Genomic DNA, 11,755 nt, shown 5'->3' with positions numbered 1-11,755 from the left:
AACGTTGTCAGGCGGAGTCGAACCCGCGGCCTTCGTTAAAACTAATAGATTTCTACCGCTGGGCCTGCGTTGGAAGTTTTACACATATGATTACATAATATTTTATTTAACAAAATCCATAAGTAAACGCCTTTAAGGCTCCGTTTAATTGGATAAATTCATTTTCAATTTTAAGGCAAAACACCGTAGTAAACTTATTTCACTTTGATTTTGACTATTCAAATAAAATAAATAAAATAAAATTACTTTGTTTGTAGTAGAGGTGGGCATGGGTCGTGCTGGCCCGCGGGCGACACGGGCACGGTAATTTGGCCCGCAGGACGGCCCTCCAGCATGGCACGCAGCACGCCAGGCACGGCCCAGCACGATCCGACACAGCACGGCCGGGCACGAGCCACCACCAGGCATGGCGAGGCACGTCACACTGCCCACCTCTAGTTTGTAGAAGTGTAAATGAGCTGTAACTATTTTTGTGTAAAAATTATTACTCCATCCGTTTCGTAATAATTGCGATACTAGGTGTTACATAAAGTTTAAGAAAAATTATGGGGTGGAGACCAAAAGGTAAATTTTATAATATAAAGTGTAGTTATTGTGGATATATTTAATTGTTAAGAGAGAGAAATAATAAAAAAAAAAAAGTGTAAGTGGGGTTGGAACTAAATAAAAATAATAAAAAAAAAAGTAGTGGTTCCTTATCAAATAAGAAAGTGTTGCAATTATAATGAAACAAATGTAAAAGAAAAGTGTTACGATTACGAAACGAATGGAGTACAAGTTTAATTTTCAAAATCCAAAGCTTAATTACTAATCTGGTCATTGAAAAAACAGTTCGAACATAAATGCTTATATTGGGACCAATACTCCAATTGTGTTAAAAAGAAGATACACAGCCCTTAGGGCTACATATAAAGAGCTAAAAATGAAAAAAAAAAAAATAATATTAATTACACTCATTTGCGCGTGATTTTGTCATACATTTCTAAATCAATACCAAATTAAGAAATATATTAAATGCTTATCCTTAGCCTTAAGGGCTACATATAGGATTACCCTATTAAAAAAGTAAATGTTCTTTTGAGTTAAATACTTAAATATCCAAAATTGGCGAGTGGAAAAAAAAATGAAAATGTTACAAATTCGTGTCTGATATTAATGAGTGAAATATTTGCTTTGGGGTAGGTAAATATTTTGGTAAATAGAAATAATTGTTTTGAGATTATGTAAATATTTTTGTAAATTAGATAAATATTTTGGTGTTATGTAAATATTTTTGTAAATGAGGATAGTTGGATTGGAAAGAGAATATTAATTATACAGGTAAGTATGTAAAAATATTATTGGAAATAGAAATGTAACCATATAAAATAGGAAATATTACTTTAGAACAGAGACGGAGGGAGGTTAGAAACATTAATTATCATGTTTGTATGGAGATGATTGTGTCAAGTGATTTCAGGTTAGCCAATTGAATATGATTAAGTTTTACCACATATATATAGTAGTTAAAACTCCTTTATTACATTCCTATTTCCATTTTCATGATACGCGTCAATGTTCTTATATGAAATATTCACATTAATCTATACAAAAAATTTCTAATACGAAATATTATTAGATATGCTTCAGTGTTTAGTTTTACAGCTTCAGTAACTTATAAATTTTGTTACGTATTTAACTTCGTAATTAAAAAGATTGATGTTCAAATGTACATATTGAACACCATGCAAATAAAATTAAACTTAGTGAGATGAAAGGAGTACTTCTAGTCCTAGACTCCTAGTCTCCAATCAATGACAACTCAACATAAAAAGGTACTTGACTTGATTAAAACAATACGAGTACAAAAGTCTAAAGGAACTAAGGAAGTAGAAGAGCGTTTGTAGTCTTTGTCCAGTACTTACACTGTGCTCATAGACTCGTAGTATCTCAACTTGGATCTTTTTTCCGATTCCTGTTTTTTAATTTTAAGACATATCTTTCCTCTTAGATTCTCACTGCTACAACTTCACTTCTTACATTCAATTCCATTTTTTTTTTTTAGGGAATTCCAAAACTATTAAACCCCCCTTCATTTTCACCCAACATGCAAAATTCTCCAAATTCCCATCTTTTCCAAAAAAAAACCTAAAGTTTCAAAAAAATGCATCAATCCCTCCAACAACCACTCCAACAAACGCTGCAACAATCACCCAACCAAATCACCAACGGTAATTGTTACCGGTGTCAAAAGCCGGGTCATTGGGCCAAAGACTGCCCTCAAACGGTTCAAAGCCCGTTTAAAAACCGGAGTCCGATTAACAATCGAAGCCCCGTATTTAATCCTACTTCTACCTTCGATTACCCATCCACCCACTGCCCCTGCGGTGCCGGGTTGTGTGAGATACGGGTCTCTCATAGCTCGGCTAACCCGGGTCGCCAGTACTATTGCTGTCCGGGGAAATTTGTTAGTATTCTAATTACTCCGTAATATTATGTTGGTCTGAAATGAATTATGTATTTTTGTTTGATTAACTAATTATGGAGTAATTATTATATTAATATAGGAATATCATTGCGAGTATTTTAAATGGTGCGATATGTTAAAAAGGGAAGAGATTCTGGAAGTTCGACCCAAACAGTATCCGATTTGCGGGTGTGGGGCCGTAGTTTGTGGTTTTCTAAAAGAAAATGGGCATAGTTATTTTATCTGCCCTATTAAAAAGGTTAGCAATTTGTATACTATATTGTTCTTTCTAAAAATGTACAAGATATAATTATTGTTGATTAATTTTGGATCATCTTGTTTGTTTATAAAGTACTCTGGTTTAAGGCTTTAAGGTTTCCCTTTTTATTTGAATTGATTGTTATGTTTGTATCTTTTAGTAGTATATATTAATGGGATTGATTTAGAAGTCAAATTGCTCCGTTTATTGTCTCTTTGTTGGATGAGGTAGAGGGTGATCGGGCCCAGCCCGCTAGCTCAGCCCGAAAATAGGGTGAGTTTAGACAAGCCTAAAAACACATATTTAGTTAAAATCCGAACTCAGTCAGAAAAGCCCGTTTTGACCCGTCAAATCCGCACTTCTTTGTGGATTTGGACACGAAATATGATGTTAAGGTCTGGTCCGACCTTAATTTTTGATCACCTCTAGAAAGAGGCAGATTTCTAGTATTTCCCCTGCCATGGTCTATGAGGGAAGCTGGGAACCAGAAGAAATACATTACTCCATTTGTTTGCAATTACAGCCTAGTGTTACGCCCGAGATAGATTCAGTTACATTAATATTGTAATTTGATGTTTTGAACTAGTAACACGACTTATAATAAATTCAAACAAAGGGAGTACGAGAGTATAAGTATTGTGAAATCGAATTTTATTTTTGCTTGGTATTCTTTTGGTCTTATCAAATGAACTTAGTTGCTGTAAGTTGCTCATATTTCCTTAGTATAGCTGATTGTTGAAAAAGATTAAACTTTTGCCAGAAGTATGGATATATTGTATTGCTTGACCCACCTCTTATTACTTGTTTTTTCTTTCCATATTACATATACAAGCTTAGAGGCGCACATAATCGTGCACTATTCCTTTTGCCTTCTATTTACTTGACACATTTTTTCTTATCTCATAAAAATGTCTGTACTTATTTATTTATTTATTTGCTTTGAGATAAAAGTTTATTTTTCCAATACCTTTTTTACTCTTACATTAATCTTCGTGTTTGACCATAAGTCTATAACACCATGCCTTTCCTTATAAACCCCAAATGTATAATTGTCTAATTTTAGGTGTTTACAGTTCCATAATTCAATTCATACGAGCTTTTAGAAGCTGATATAGTTAGTACAATTTTAAGAAGCTGAGGAAAGGTAGTATGTTTAATCAAACATTCATACTCTTACCATATCCTGTAAAGTCATGTTTTATTGTTTAACATTATAAATAATGTAAGGACTCTTTAACATGGCGAATGGGTGATGATACCACTATTCTTCAGGAATTGAGCTAATGTCCTTGGAGGCCTAATAATTTATATTTTTTTGAATTTGCAAATAAAATTCTACTTAACCAAAGCAAGCAGTATTATGCAAAGTAAAACAAACCACTACTATACAAGTGCCAACAGACAAATCAAGATTAGCGTAGAAGGAGTTTCAGCCACCCTGCCTTCTAGCTGATTTTGGCACTTCCAACCCAACTAAACGCAGCTACGAAAATATTTAATCTTTGGGCATGCAAACAAGTGCAACTACAAACAAACGCCAATCATCCTTGTTTGCTGGCACTTTTTGTAGCTTGCCGCTTTTTTGGCATTTGTTTGTAGCTGCTCTTAGTTGGCTACTCTTAGTTGACTAGATTAACAACAACAACAACTAGACTGTGCACATTTTTGGAGTTGGTTAACATGAATCATCATTTGGGTCATTCCACATTAAGTGAAACAAGATAAGTAAGGAGATAGGTTAAAGAAAAACTATGAAAAGTGAAAGAAAATGAAAGAAAACATACAAAACAAAAGAAATGAGAGTGGTGTAAAATTGAAACCCAAAAAGAAGGGTAAAATAAATATTGAGAAAGTTTTATGAAAGAAGGCTAAGTGGAGATGTAAAGAGAGGAGGAAAAATTATTATGGGAGTAATAAAACCTTTAGAAAGCGAGCGATTAGCGAATAATATATGTGCAAGGGAGAAAAGTTTGCAAAACACAATGAATTAGAGAGAAAGGAATGGAATTTTGGAAAATGTACGTATATAAAGTCATGTCATGGCATTTGCATAACATTCACCTTAATAAATAACCATGCAAGGATGCAACCATCTAAACCATAAGTTTGCAAATTAAAATATACTTCCTCCGTTTTATTAATATTGCAACAAGGATGAAATTACGCATCCCAAAACACATTTTATATGCTAAATATTTATAATTGTATAAGAGTAAAAATTATAAAAAGTTGATATTTTGAAAGTATTTTATGAGACGAATCTAACAAGATCCCACATGACTATATTTTACTTAACATATAAATCATATTATATGGTCAAATAAGAGTGATGAATAGTGCAAAAAGTCCATTGTTGCAATATTAATAGAACGGAGAAAGTATTAAAGAAAAAGGAATGAAGTTATCAAAAAATGTACATACGACATGGTATATAAAATCATGTCATAGCGTTTTCATAACATTCACCTACATATAACCATGCGACCACCTAACCCATTATTTTTCTTGCTTATGGGACAGAGCCTAAAATAATTCAATCACCACTGCTCTATCTATTCCAATGATAAATTTCTTATTATTCCAGCCTGATGCGCAATAAAACAGCCAACTTTATCCCTAGCCACAGGAGCCTTTGGAGAGAAACTTTAGATTCAATCTCACTCAGAAACTTGTTGGGATAAAGAGGCTCTTATACCGTTTAAGAATGTAAATTCAACTTTAATTTTTTTAATCTTTGGTGTACTTAGCCTCCGTCTTGGGAAAACTGGTATTGATGATATATCATATGTGATTCCATGAGATCGAGTTGAGTCTTCCTTGGGTTATGTGTCTTTCTCACGTTAGGGCTATGTTCCTATTGACAAGAGTGTAATATGTTTGCCTGGTATCATAATCTTAGTTTTCCTATTCTTCAACCCTTCTTTATATATAGTAGGCCATTCTACAATTTATGGCTCATAGGTCCCGTTTTGTTTGATGTAAAATGTTTTCATGGAAAATGATTTTCCCATTATTTTCCATTTTCCTTAAAATTCTAATGGTCATATATGTACTATCATTTTGTCAATGGTGGAAAATAAGAAGGGCTGAAAAATGATTTTCCTAATGGTGGAAAGTTGCATGTATAATGATGGAAAACATTTTCCTTTACAAAACAAGGAAAGTCACATTTTCCTCCCTTCTTTTTATCTCCTTTTTACTTTCCTCTTATTTATCCCCACATTTCCACTTCTATTTTTAAGTTCTCTTTAACTTTTCTTGTAAGAACCAAACAAAGGAAAACTATCTTGCAAGTGTGTTTTCCTTGAAAAAATATTTTCCAAAAACTAATTTTTCATTGAAATTGTTTTACATCTAACCAAATGGGGCCTAAGTATGTGGTTGTTTCCTTTATTTTCTTGTAAACATTAGCTTATCTATACTCTATTAGATGTCTTTGTTTTGTTAGTTCACTTTTCAGATTTATGATGTATTTGTCGTCACTTTGTATGAGTTTTTTTTTCTGTTTTTTTTTTTACTGATCAATGTGTTAATTTGATCAATCCAGGCGTGTTGATGTTCAGCGCTGTATGTTTTTTTTTTTTTTTTTTTTGATAAAGTAGTTCCTTAATAATTATCAAATGTACATTGAAGCCATTCATCCTTTTCACATTGTGTAGTTAAGCCTTGCTGCTTATCATCTCTTTAAAACTGTTCATTGTATTTTATTTCACATTTATGGGTATATAGATTACATTATGTATCAGGGCAAGTTTGATTGGATATTGATTGTAAACTTGCTGAAAGTTAAAAAAAAGAAAGGGGGAAAAAAAAAAAGTTGAAGAGACCCCCTCTGTCATATTGAAAATTGGGCTTGCTGGTGTTTGAGATGCATTCCAAGATGATCATGAATAGTTGATAATGTTGCAGGCATATGGAGCTTGTAACTTTAGGCAACTAATGGAGGAAGATCAAGAATCCTTCAGTCCTGAAGCCATAATGCAAATTGATGATGTGGTTAACCTATCCTTGGCAAGGCGTGCCCTTGATTTTTTTTCTGAAGAGGTTCAAGTACAGATGGAGAATGGAGTGGGTGGGTCATCCGGTATAGCACACGGGATGTCACAAAGATCTTCTGATGCTCTTCATTCAGTTGAAAACAACCTGAATATGGGCGACACTCTGGTGAACAATGTCGAAGCATCTGCTCCCACAACTATAATACCAGCTGAAATTCAATTTTCACCAGGTAAAATATATATCTTTTGATTCATTCTGTGGGCGTGGAAGCACCAACTATTTAATTTTGTTATGTTCGTCTGTCTTAATTTCTTCTTCTGCCAAATATCCAAAACATTCTATAGATACGCATATACTACTTCAGTATTGGTCATCAAATCCCATATCTTCTCAAAAAACCATGCCAATTCGATTTTGATCTGTATCCTCTGTCAATGTTTGAGCACTTGAACGTTCTCTGACTTTAACCCACTTGTCATGCCTGAAGACAACACACCCTCAAAAGGCGGTTTTAAATCAGATGAACTTCTCCCAAAACAGACAGTGCTGATGAAAGACGGGCGAAATGAAGACCATGTTGTGACAGATGCTGTCTTACAGGCCTCTGGGAAGTTATCGAAATTCTCTCTAAATGAACTCATCACACTGTTGGAGTCTGTGGGTTCCAAGAATCACAAGAAGGGGATGATGGAATGTTACACTTTTGCTGGTCTTGATTGCTTGCAGCTTGATGATAATAGGCTCTTGCATCTGTTACTAATTGAGTACATACCACAAGCAGCTGCTCTTTCTTTTATCGAGCAAGATATCAACTATGATATCTCCATGAAATTTCTGGACCACAATAAGAATAGGGAAGCTCGTTTTAAGGAAATATTTCGTGCATTTTGTGAGGCCGGGAAAGCCTATATGGCTTCTAATGAACGGTTAAATTCAATTCGAGAGAATTTTTCTTGTGGTGGGATCATGTTGGATGATTGGGAAGATGAGCTGTGGTGTTGTGAGGTGGAGAATGATAGTGAAAGAGACAAGTTTCTTCAGATAACAAAAACCATGTCACAGTGCATGCAAGGAGAGCTTGCAGGTTGCGTTTGAGAAAGCAAGGGTCTTGGTTTGTTAACTGAAGTGTGCATATGCAGTCTTCATTGCGAGTTGTGCGTGGGGTTTTGCCTAAAATGAAGTAACCTATAATCTGTAAAATAGTAGTAGTCTATGTTCTATTAACCAAGTGTATGTGACGACTATGTAATGTAACCAAATGTCCAAACATATGTGCAAAGTATGTTATGGGTGCTATATGTATGTAACAAACTGAACTAATGGCAGCATGTAAACCATTAGATGCTACCACCTAACCTCTCTATGTATGGCTGTATGGATGATGAAATGTAGGTGACTATAACAAAACAAGTGTTAAGTGTATAACGTCATTATAATTATAACAAAACAAGGCAATATTATTAGCCTTTGTCTATATGGAACTGAAAATGACTATGAATGTTGAGTATTTATTAGACCATCTACGGAGTATTTTACAAGGAGCCCTTTCCATAAACAAGCTGGCAAAACATCCAATTCCATATTAACAGTGTCTTTTTCTTAAATACCCATTTTACTGTCCACATGAGCAAATGGTAAAAAAACCGGTGTTTTTTTTTTTTTTTTTTTTTACCAGTTCACTAGAAGACCGCTACTTCAAGTAGCAGTTTGCCCCGTTTGTTAGGTATTGTTGTAGTTTTTTGTTTTTTGGTTTTTTGTTTTTTAAAATCACATGATATATGTCATATAATGAATAAAAAATTGATCAAACTTATTAAAATCATGAAATTTTGAAACCTAACAAAAAAAAAGTAGAGACACATTTTTCTTGTTTTTAGTTTTTGGTTTTTTGTTTTCAAAAAAATTAGAGAACTAAAAACTAAAAATAATGTCAAACAAGACTTGAAGTAGCAGTTTCCACAACAGAAAATCGCCACATGAAGTAGCGATTTTAAATAAAGAAACCGCTACTTCAAGTGGCGGTTTTCAATTGTAAAAACCAAGAGTTCACAACTCTGAATGCTTTATTTTTATACAAGCTTAGAGGCACTCACATGACTCGCAATGCGTGCACTATTCCTTTTGCCTTCTATTTACTTGACACATTTTTTCTTATCACATAAAAATGTCTGTATCTATTTATTTATTTGCTTTGAGATAAAAGTTTATCTATTACTTATTGACATGCATAAATGACATTGTTCTAATACCTTTTTTTTACTCGTACATTAATTTTCTCTATTTGATCCATAACTGACTATATAGCAGAAAAAGTTATCTCACTACCTACATGGTCACTCTACATATATATGGAAAAAACGACCTCTTTACCCATTCACTATAATAAATTAAAGAAAGATAGTCATGTTCTCCTTTCATACAATAAGTACTGTATTAATTGAATTGAATCGCATAAAGCTAAAATAATTTATTAATACTTTTTTTGTGCATTATACATTACAAATTACAATATTAACAAAAAAAAACTGCATTAATTTGCCAAAACAACACACCTGCGACATCATAAAATATATCTATAACAGCTCAATTTTACAACTATATTGTAGCATACATACTTGATGAACTTGTTTTGTTATCTTATAACTTTAAATTAGTAACAAAATATGAAATAAAAAGAGTTAAAAATAACCCAAAAGACGCCAAATATAACTTATTATACAAAGAACAATGGATGTACAATGGAAGTATAGGGTCTACTTTCCTTTTTTTTTTTTTTTTTTTTTTTTTTTTTTTTTTTTTTTTTTTTTTTGAAATAATATAAGGTCTACTTTAATTTGAATAATGCAACAAAAAAAAAAACATTAAAATGGGACAACAAAGCCAAATCATCTAAAAAGAGTGTAATAAATTAACCAACAATTGCAATAGATGATTTACCTTTATGAAGATAATGCTAATTATAAAAAAGGAAAAAACATTCATAATTGTCAGATTTCATAAAAATCCCAAAAGTTTTCCTTCTATTTTCTCTCTCCTTTTTCCTCTCTTTTTTATTTCTCTTTCCCACGCCTCTCTCTCCTCTTCCCCTCACGTCCGCCGACCACCAACGCCACCACCATCACCGGTGAAAAGCGGCAGCAGCCGTGCGCCACCCATCCTCTCTCCTCCTTCCCTCTTTTCGGTTTGGTACAAAAGGAAAAAAAAAAAAAAAAAAAAAAAACTTTCTTTCTCCTAATCTAATTCTAGTTGTTTTAATTAATTTAAAGCATGATTTTGATTATGTTTTGGTATTGATTTTGGGTATTTGGTGTTGTTAAATTATTCCTATAATTTTCATATTTTAATTGATTCAAAAACCCCAATATACAAACCCTAGAATTTGGGAATTTAATGTTTATGGTTAGAGTTTAATCCTAGGTTGTTGTGATTGTTAAATTAATGATTTAAAATTTTTTTTCTTATGAGTTTTAAGCCCTCAATTTAATGCTGGAATTTAATTATACACACAACTTTTTAATTATTGTGTTAGGGTTTGATTACCATAAAAGGGAAAAAGGTATTAATGATTTAAATATGATTTCCTAGTCTATTGGTGATGTTTTATATTAAATAAGTATGCTGAAATTTTATTTAAGTCATGAAAACTAAGTCTTTTTGAACGGATTTAAAGTACCCACTTAAAGAAAAGGTTTTATGGCTTTAAACCATTAAATTGGGTTAATTAGTAAGGTTTAAATTGTATTATAGTTGCTGGAAATTTGTGAGAATAGTGGATTAATTATAGTTATGTATTATTCTTATTTGTAGGAAGCTTTGAGCTAGGTGATTTCTAGCGAGTGTGGCCGAGATTTGGCACTATTCAAGATACGTATGCGCATGAGATTAATTGTGTATGCGTAGTATCATGCTAGGAATATGAAGTGTGTTCAAGTGATGAATTAGTAGCATGTTTGGTTGATTATATGCTTGAATTTGATGATGGTTGATCATGAATTATTATGCAAGCATGTGAATATGTTATTTGAGGCATATGATACAAGTGTGAATATGTATGAATCATGGGAGTATGATTTATTATCAAGTATCAAGAAAGCATGAATTTAATAAGCAAGGCTTGTGTATGTTCAAAAGAGCTAAAGTTAGAATTCTTGAGCATGATTCATGATTTTATTTCTCACCTATTTATTATTGGTGTTGAGTCAAGAAGCTAGTTTAATTATTTACTCACTCATATAAGTTGAGTTTGAGTCAAGCAAGTTTAGTAGTGCATCTTATGCATCAAGGTAGTAATCGTGCAATTTTGTGCACAAAACTAGACAAGGAACCTTAATTAAAATAAATAGTATGTGCTCACTAATTAGTTCAAGAATTAAATAGAAGTACATGTTGATTGTTATTATGTTTGTTCCTGATTGATTGGTTAGAGTCATCACAAGTTAAATTGGTAAATCACGTAAAGTGTAAGAAAAATACGCACCAAAACTCTTGGAACGTATACATCTAGAGTATGAACATATGAGGGGAGTTATGGGGTTTTATATTTAACCATAGCTTCTACATGAGTACAAGACGCTGTACTTTCTTTTATTATTAATGCGCTGGAATTCCGTTACAAGGTGACCTAGTAGGTGCCAATTGAGGTAGCTCCCTAATTAGAAACTCAAAATTTAAATGGGCTATTTTCAAAGAAGGAAACCCATTCGATGCGTAATCCAAAATTATTATTTATTAATTAATATTGCTAATATGAGTCAAAGGTAAGTTGACTTGTGATTGTATAGCGAGCATGTTTTAATTATTTTATTGATGCTAGGATATTCATGTTAGTGTGGTGCATATGTACTTAGCTTTTGCTGATTTGTACTTTTGTGTTTGTGTTTGGCTTTCCTTTGGAATAGCCCTACTATGACCCATTTAATATGGTGAGTAGAGGGGTTGAAATAACGAGAAAGTGACAGGTACTTGAAGCATGAAGAGCATGAAGGGAATGAGTACAGAGAGTTACTTGTTATGCTTTATTAGTTTTATGTTTTGAATTATTGGTATATTGA

General features: G+C 32.8%; 1 protein-coding gene across 2 annotated transcripts; it reads left to right on the top strand.

Annotated features, from left to right (window-relative positions):
* Positions 1-1,746: 1,746 nt before the first annotated feature.
* Positions 1,747-8,512, top strand: LOC110727179. 2 transcript variants are annotated; one of them, XM_021906731.1, is made up of 4 exons: positions 1,747-2,446; positions 2,547-2,705; positions 6,615-6,933; positions 7,192-8,512. In XM_021906731.1, exons 1-4 carry the CDS (start codon positions 2,144-2,146, stop codon positions 7,797-7,799), a joined length of 1,389 nt encoding a protein of 462 aa, XP_021762423.1. In that variant the 5' UTR covers positions 1,747-2,143; the 3' UTR covers positions 7,800-8,512. The 2 variants fall into 2 exon arrangements, with proteins under 2 accessions (XP_021762423.1, XP_021762424.1); XM_021906732.1 differs by having other exon boundaries at positions 1,747-2,705.
* The last annotated feature ends 3,243 nt before the right edge of the window (positions 8,513-11,755 follow it).

This window comes from Chenopodium quinoa, unplaced genomic scaffold, assembly GCF_001683475.1.
Source record: "Chenopodium quinoa cultivar QQ74 unplaced genomic scaffold, ASM168347v1, whole genome shotgun sequence".
Lineage (NCBI taxonomy): Eukaryota > Viridiplantae > Streptophyta > Magnoliopsida > Caryophyllales > Amaranthaceae > Chenopodium > Chenopodium quinoa.
The sequence above is the reverse complement of the archived record's forward strand: the minus strand, read 5'-3'. Positions and strand labels throughout refer to the sequence as shown.

Coding starts and splice junctions, on each gene's coding strand:
- LOC110727179 (XM_021906731.1), top strand. CDS start 2,144: ATGCATCAATCCCTCCAACAACCACTCCAACAAACGCTGCAACAATCA. Junction 2,447..2,546: donor ATTGCTGTCCGGGGAAATTT/GTTAGTATTCTA, acceptor ATATTAATATAG/GAATATCATTGCGAGTATTT. Junction 2,706..6,614: donor TTATCTGCCCTATTAAAAAG/GTTAGCAATTTG, acceptor ATAATGTTGCAG/GCATATGGAGCTTGTAACTT.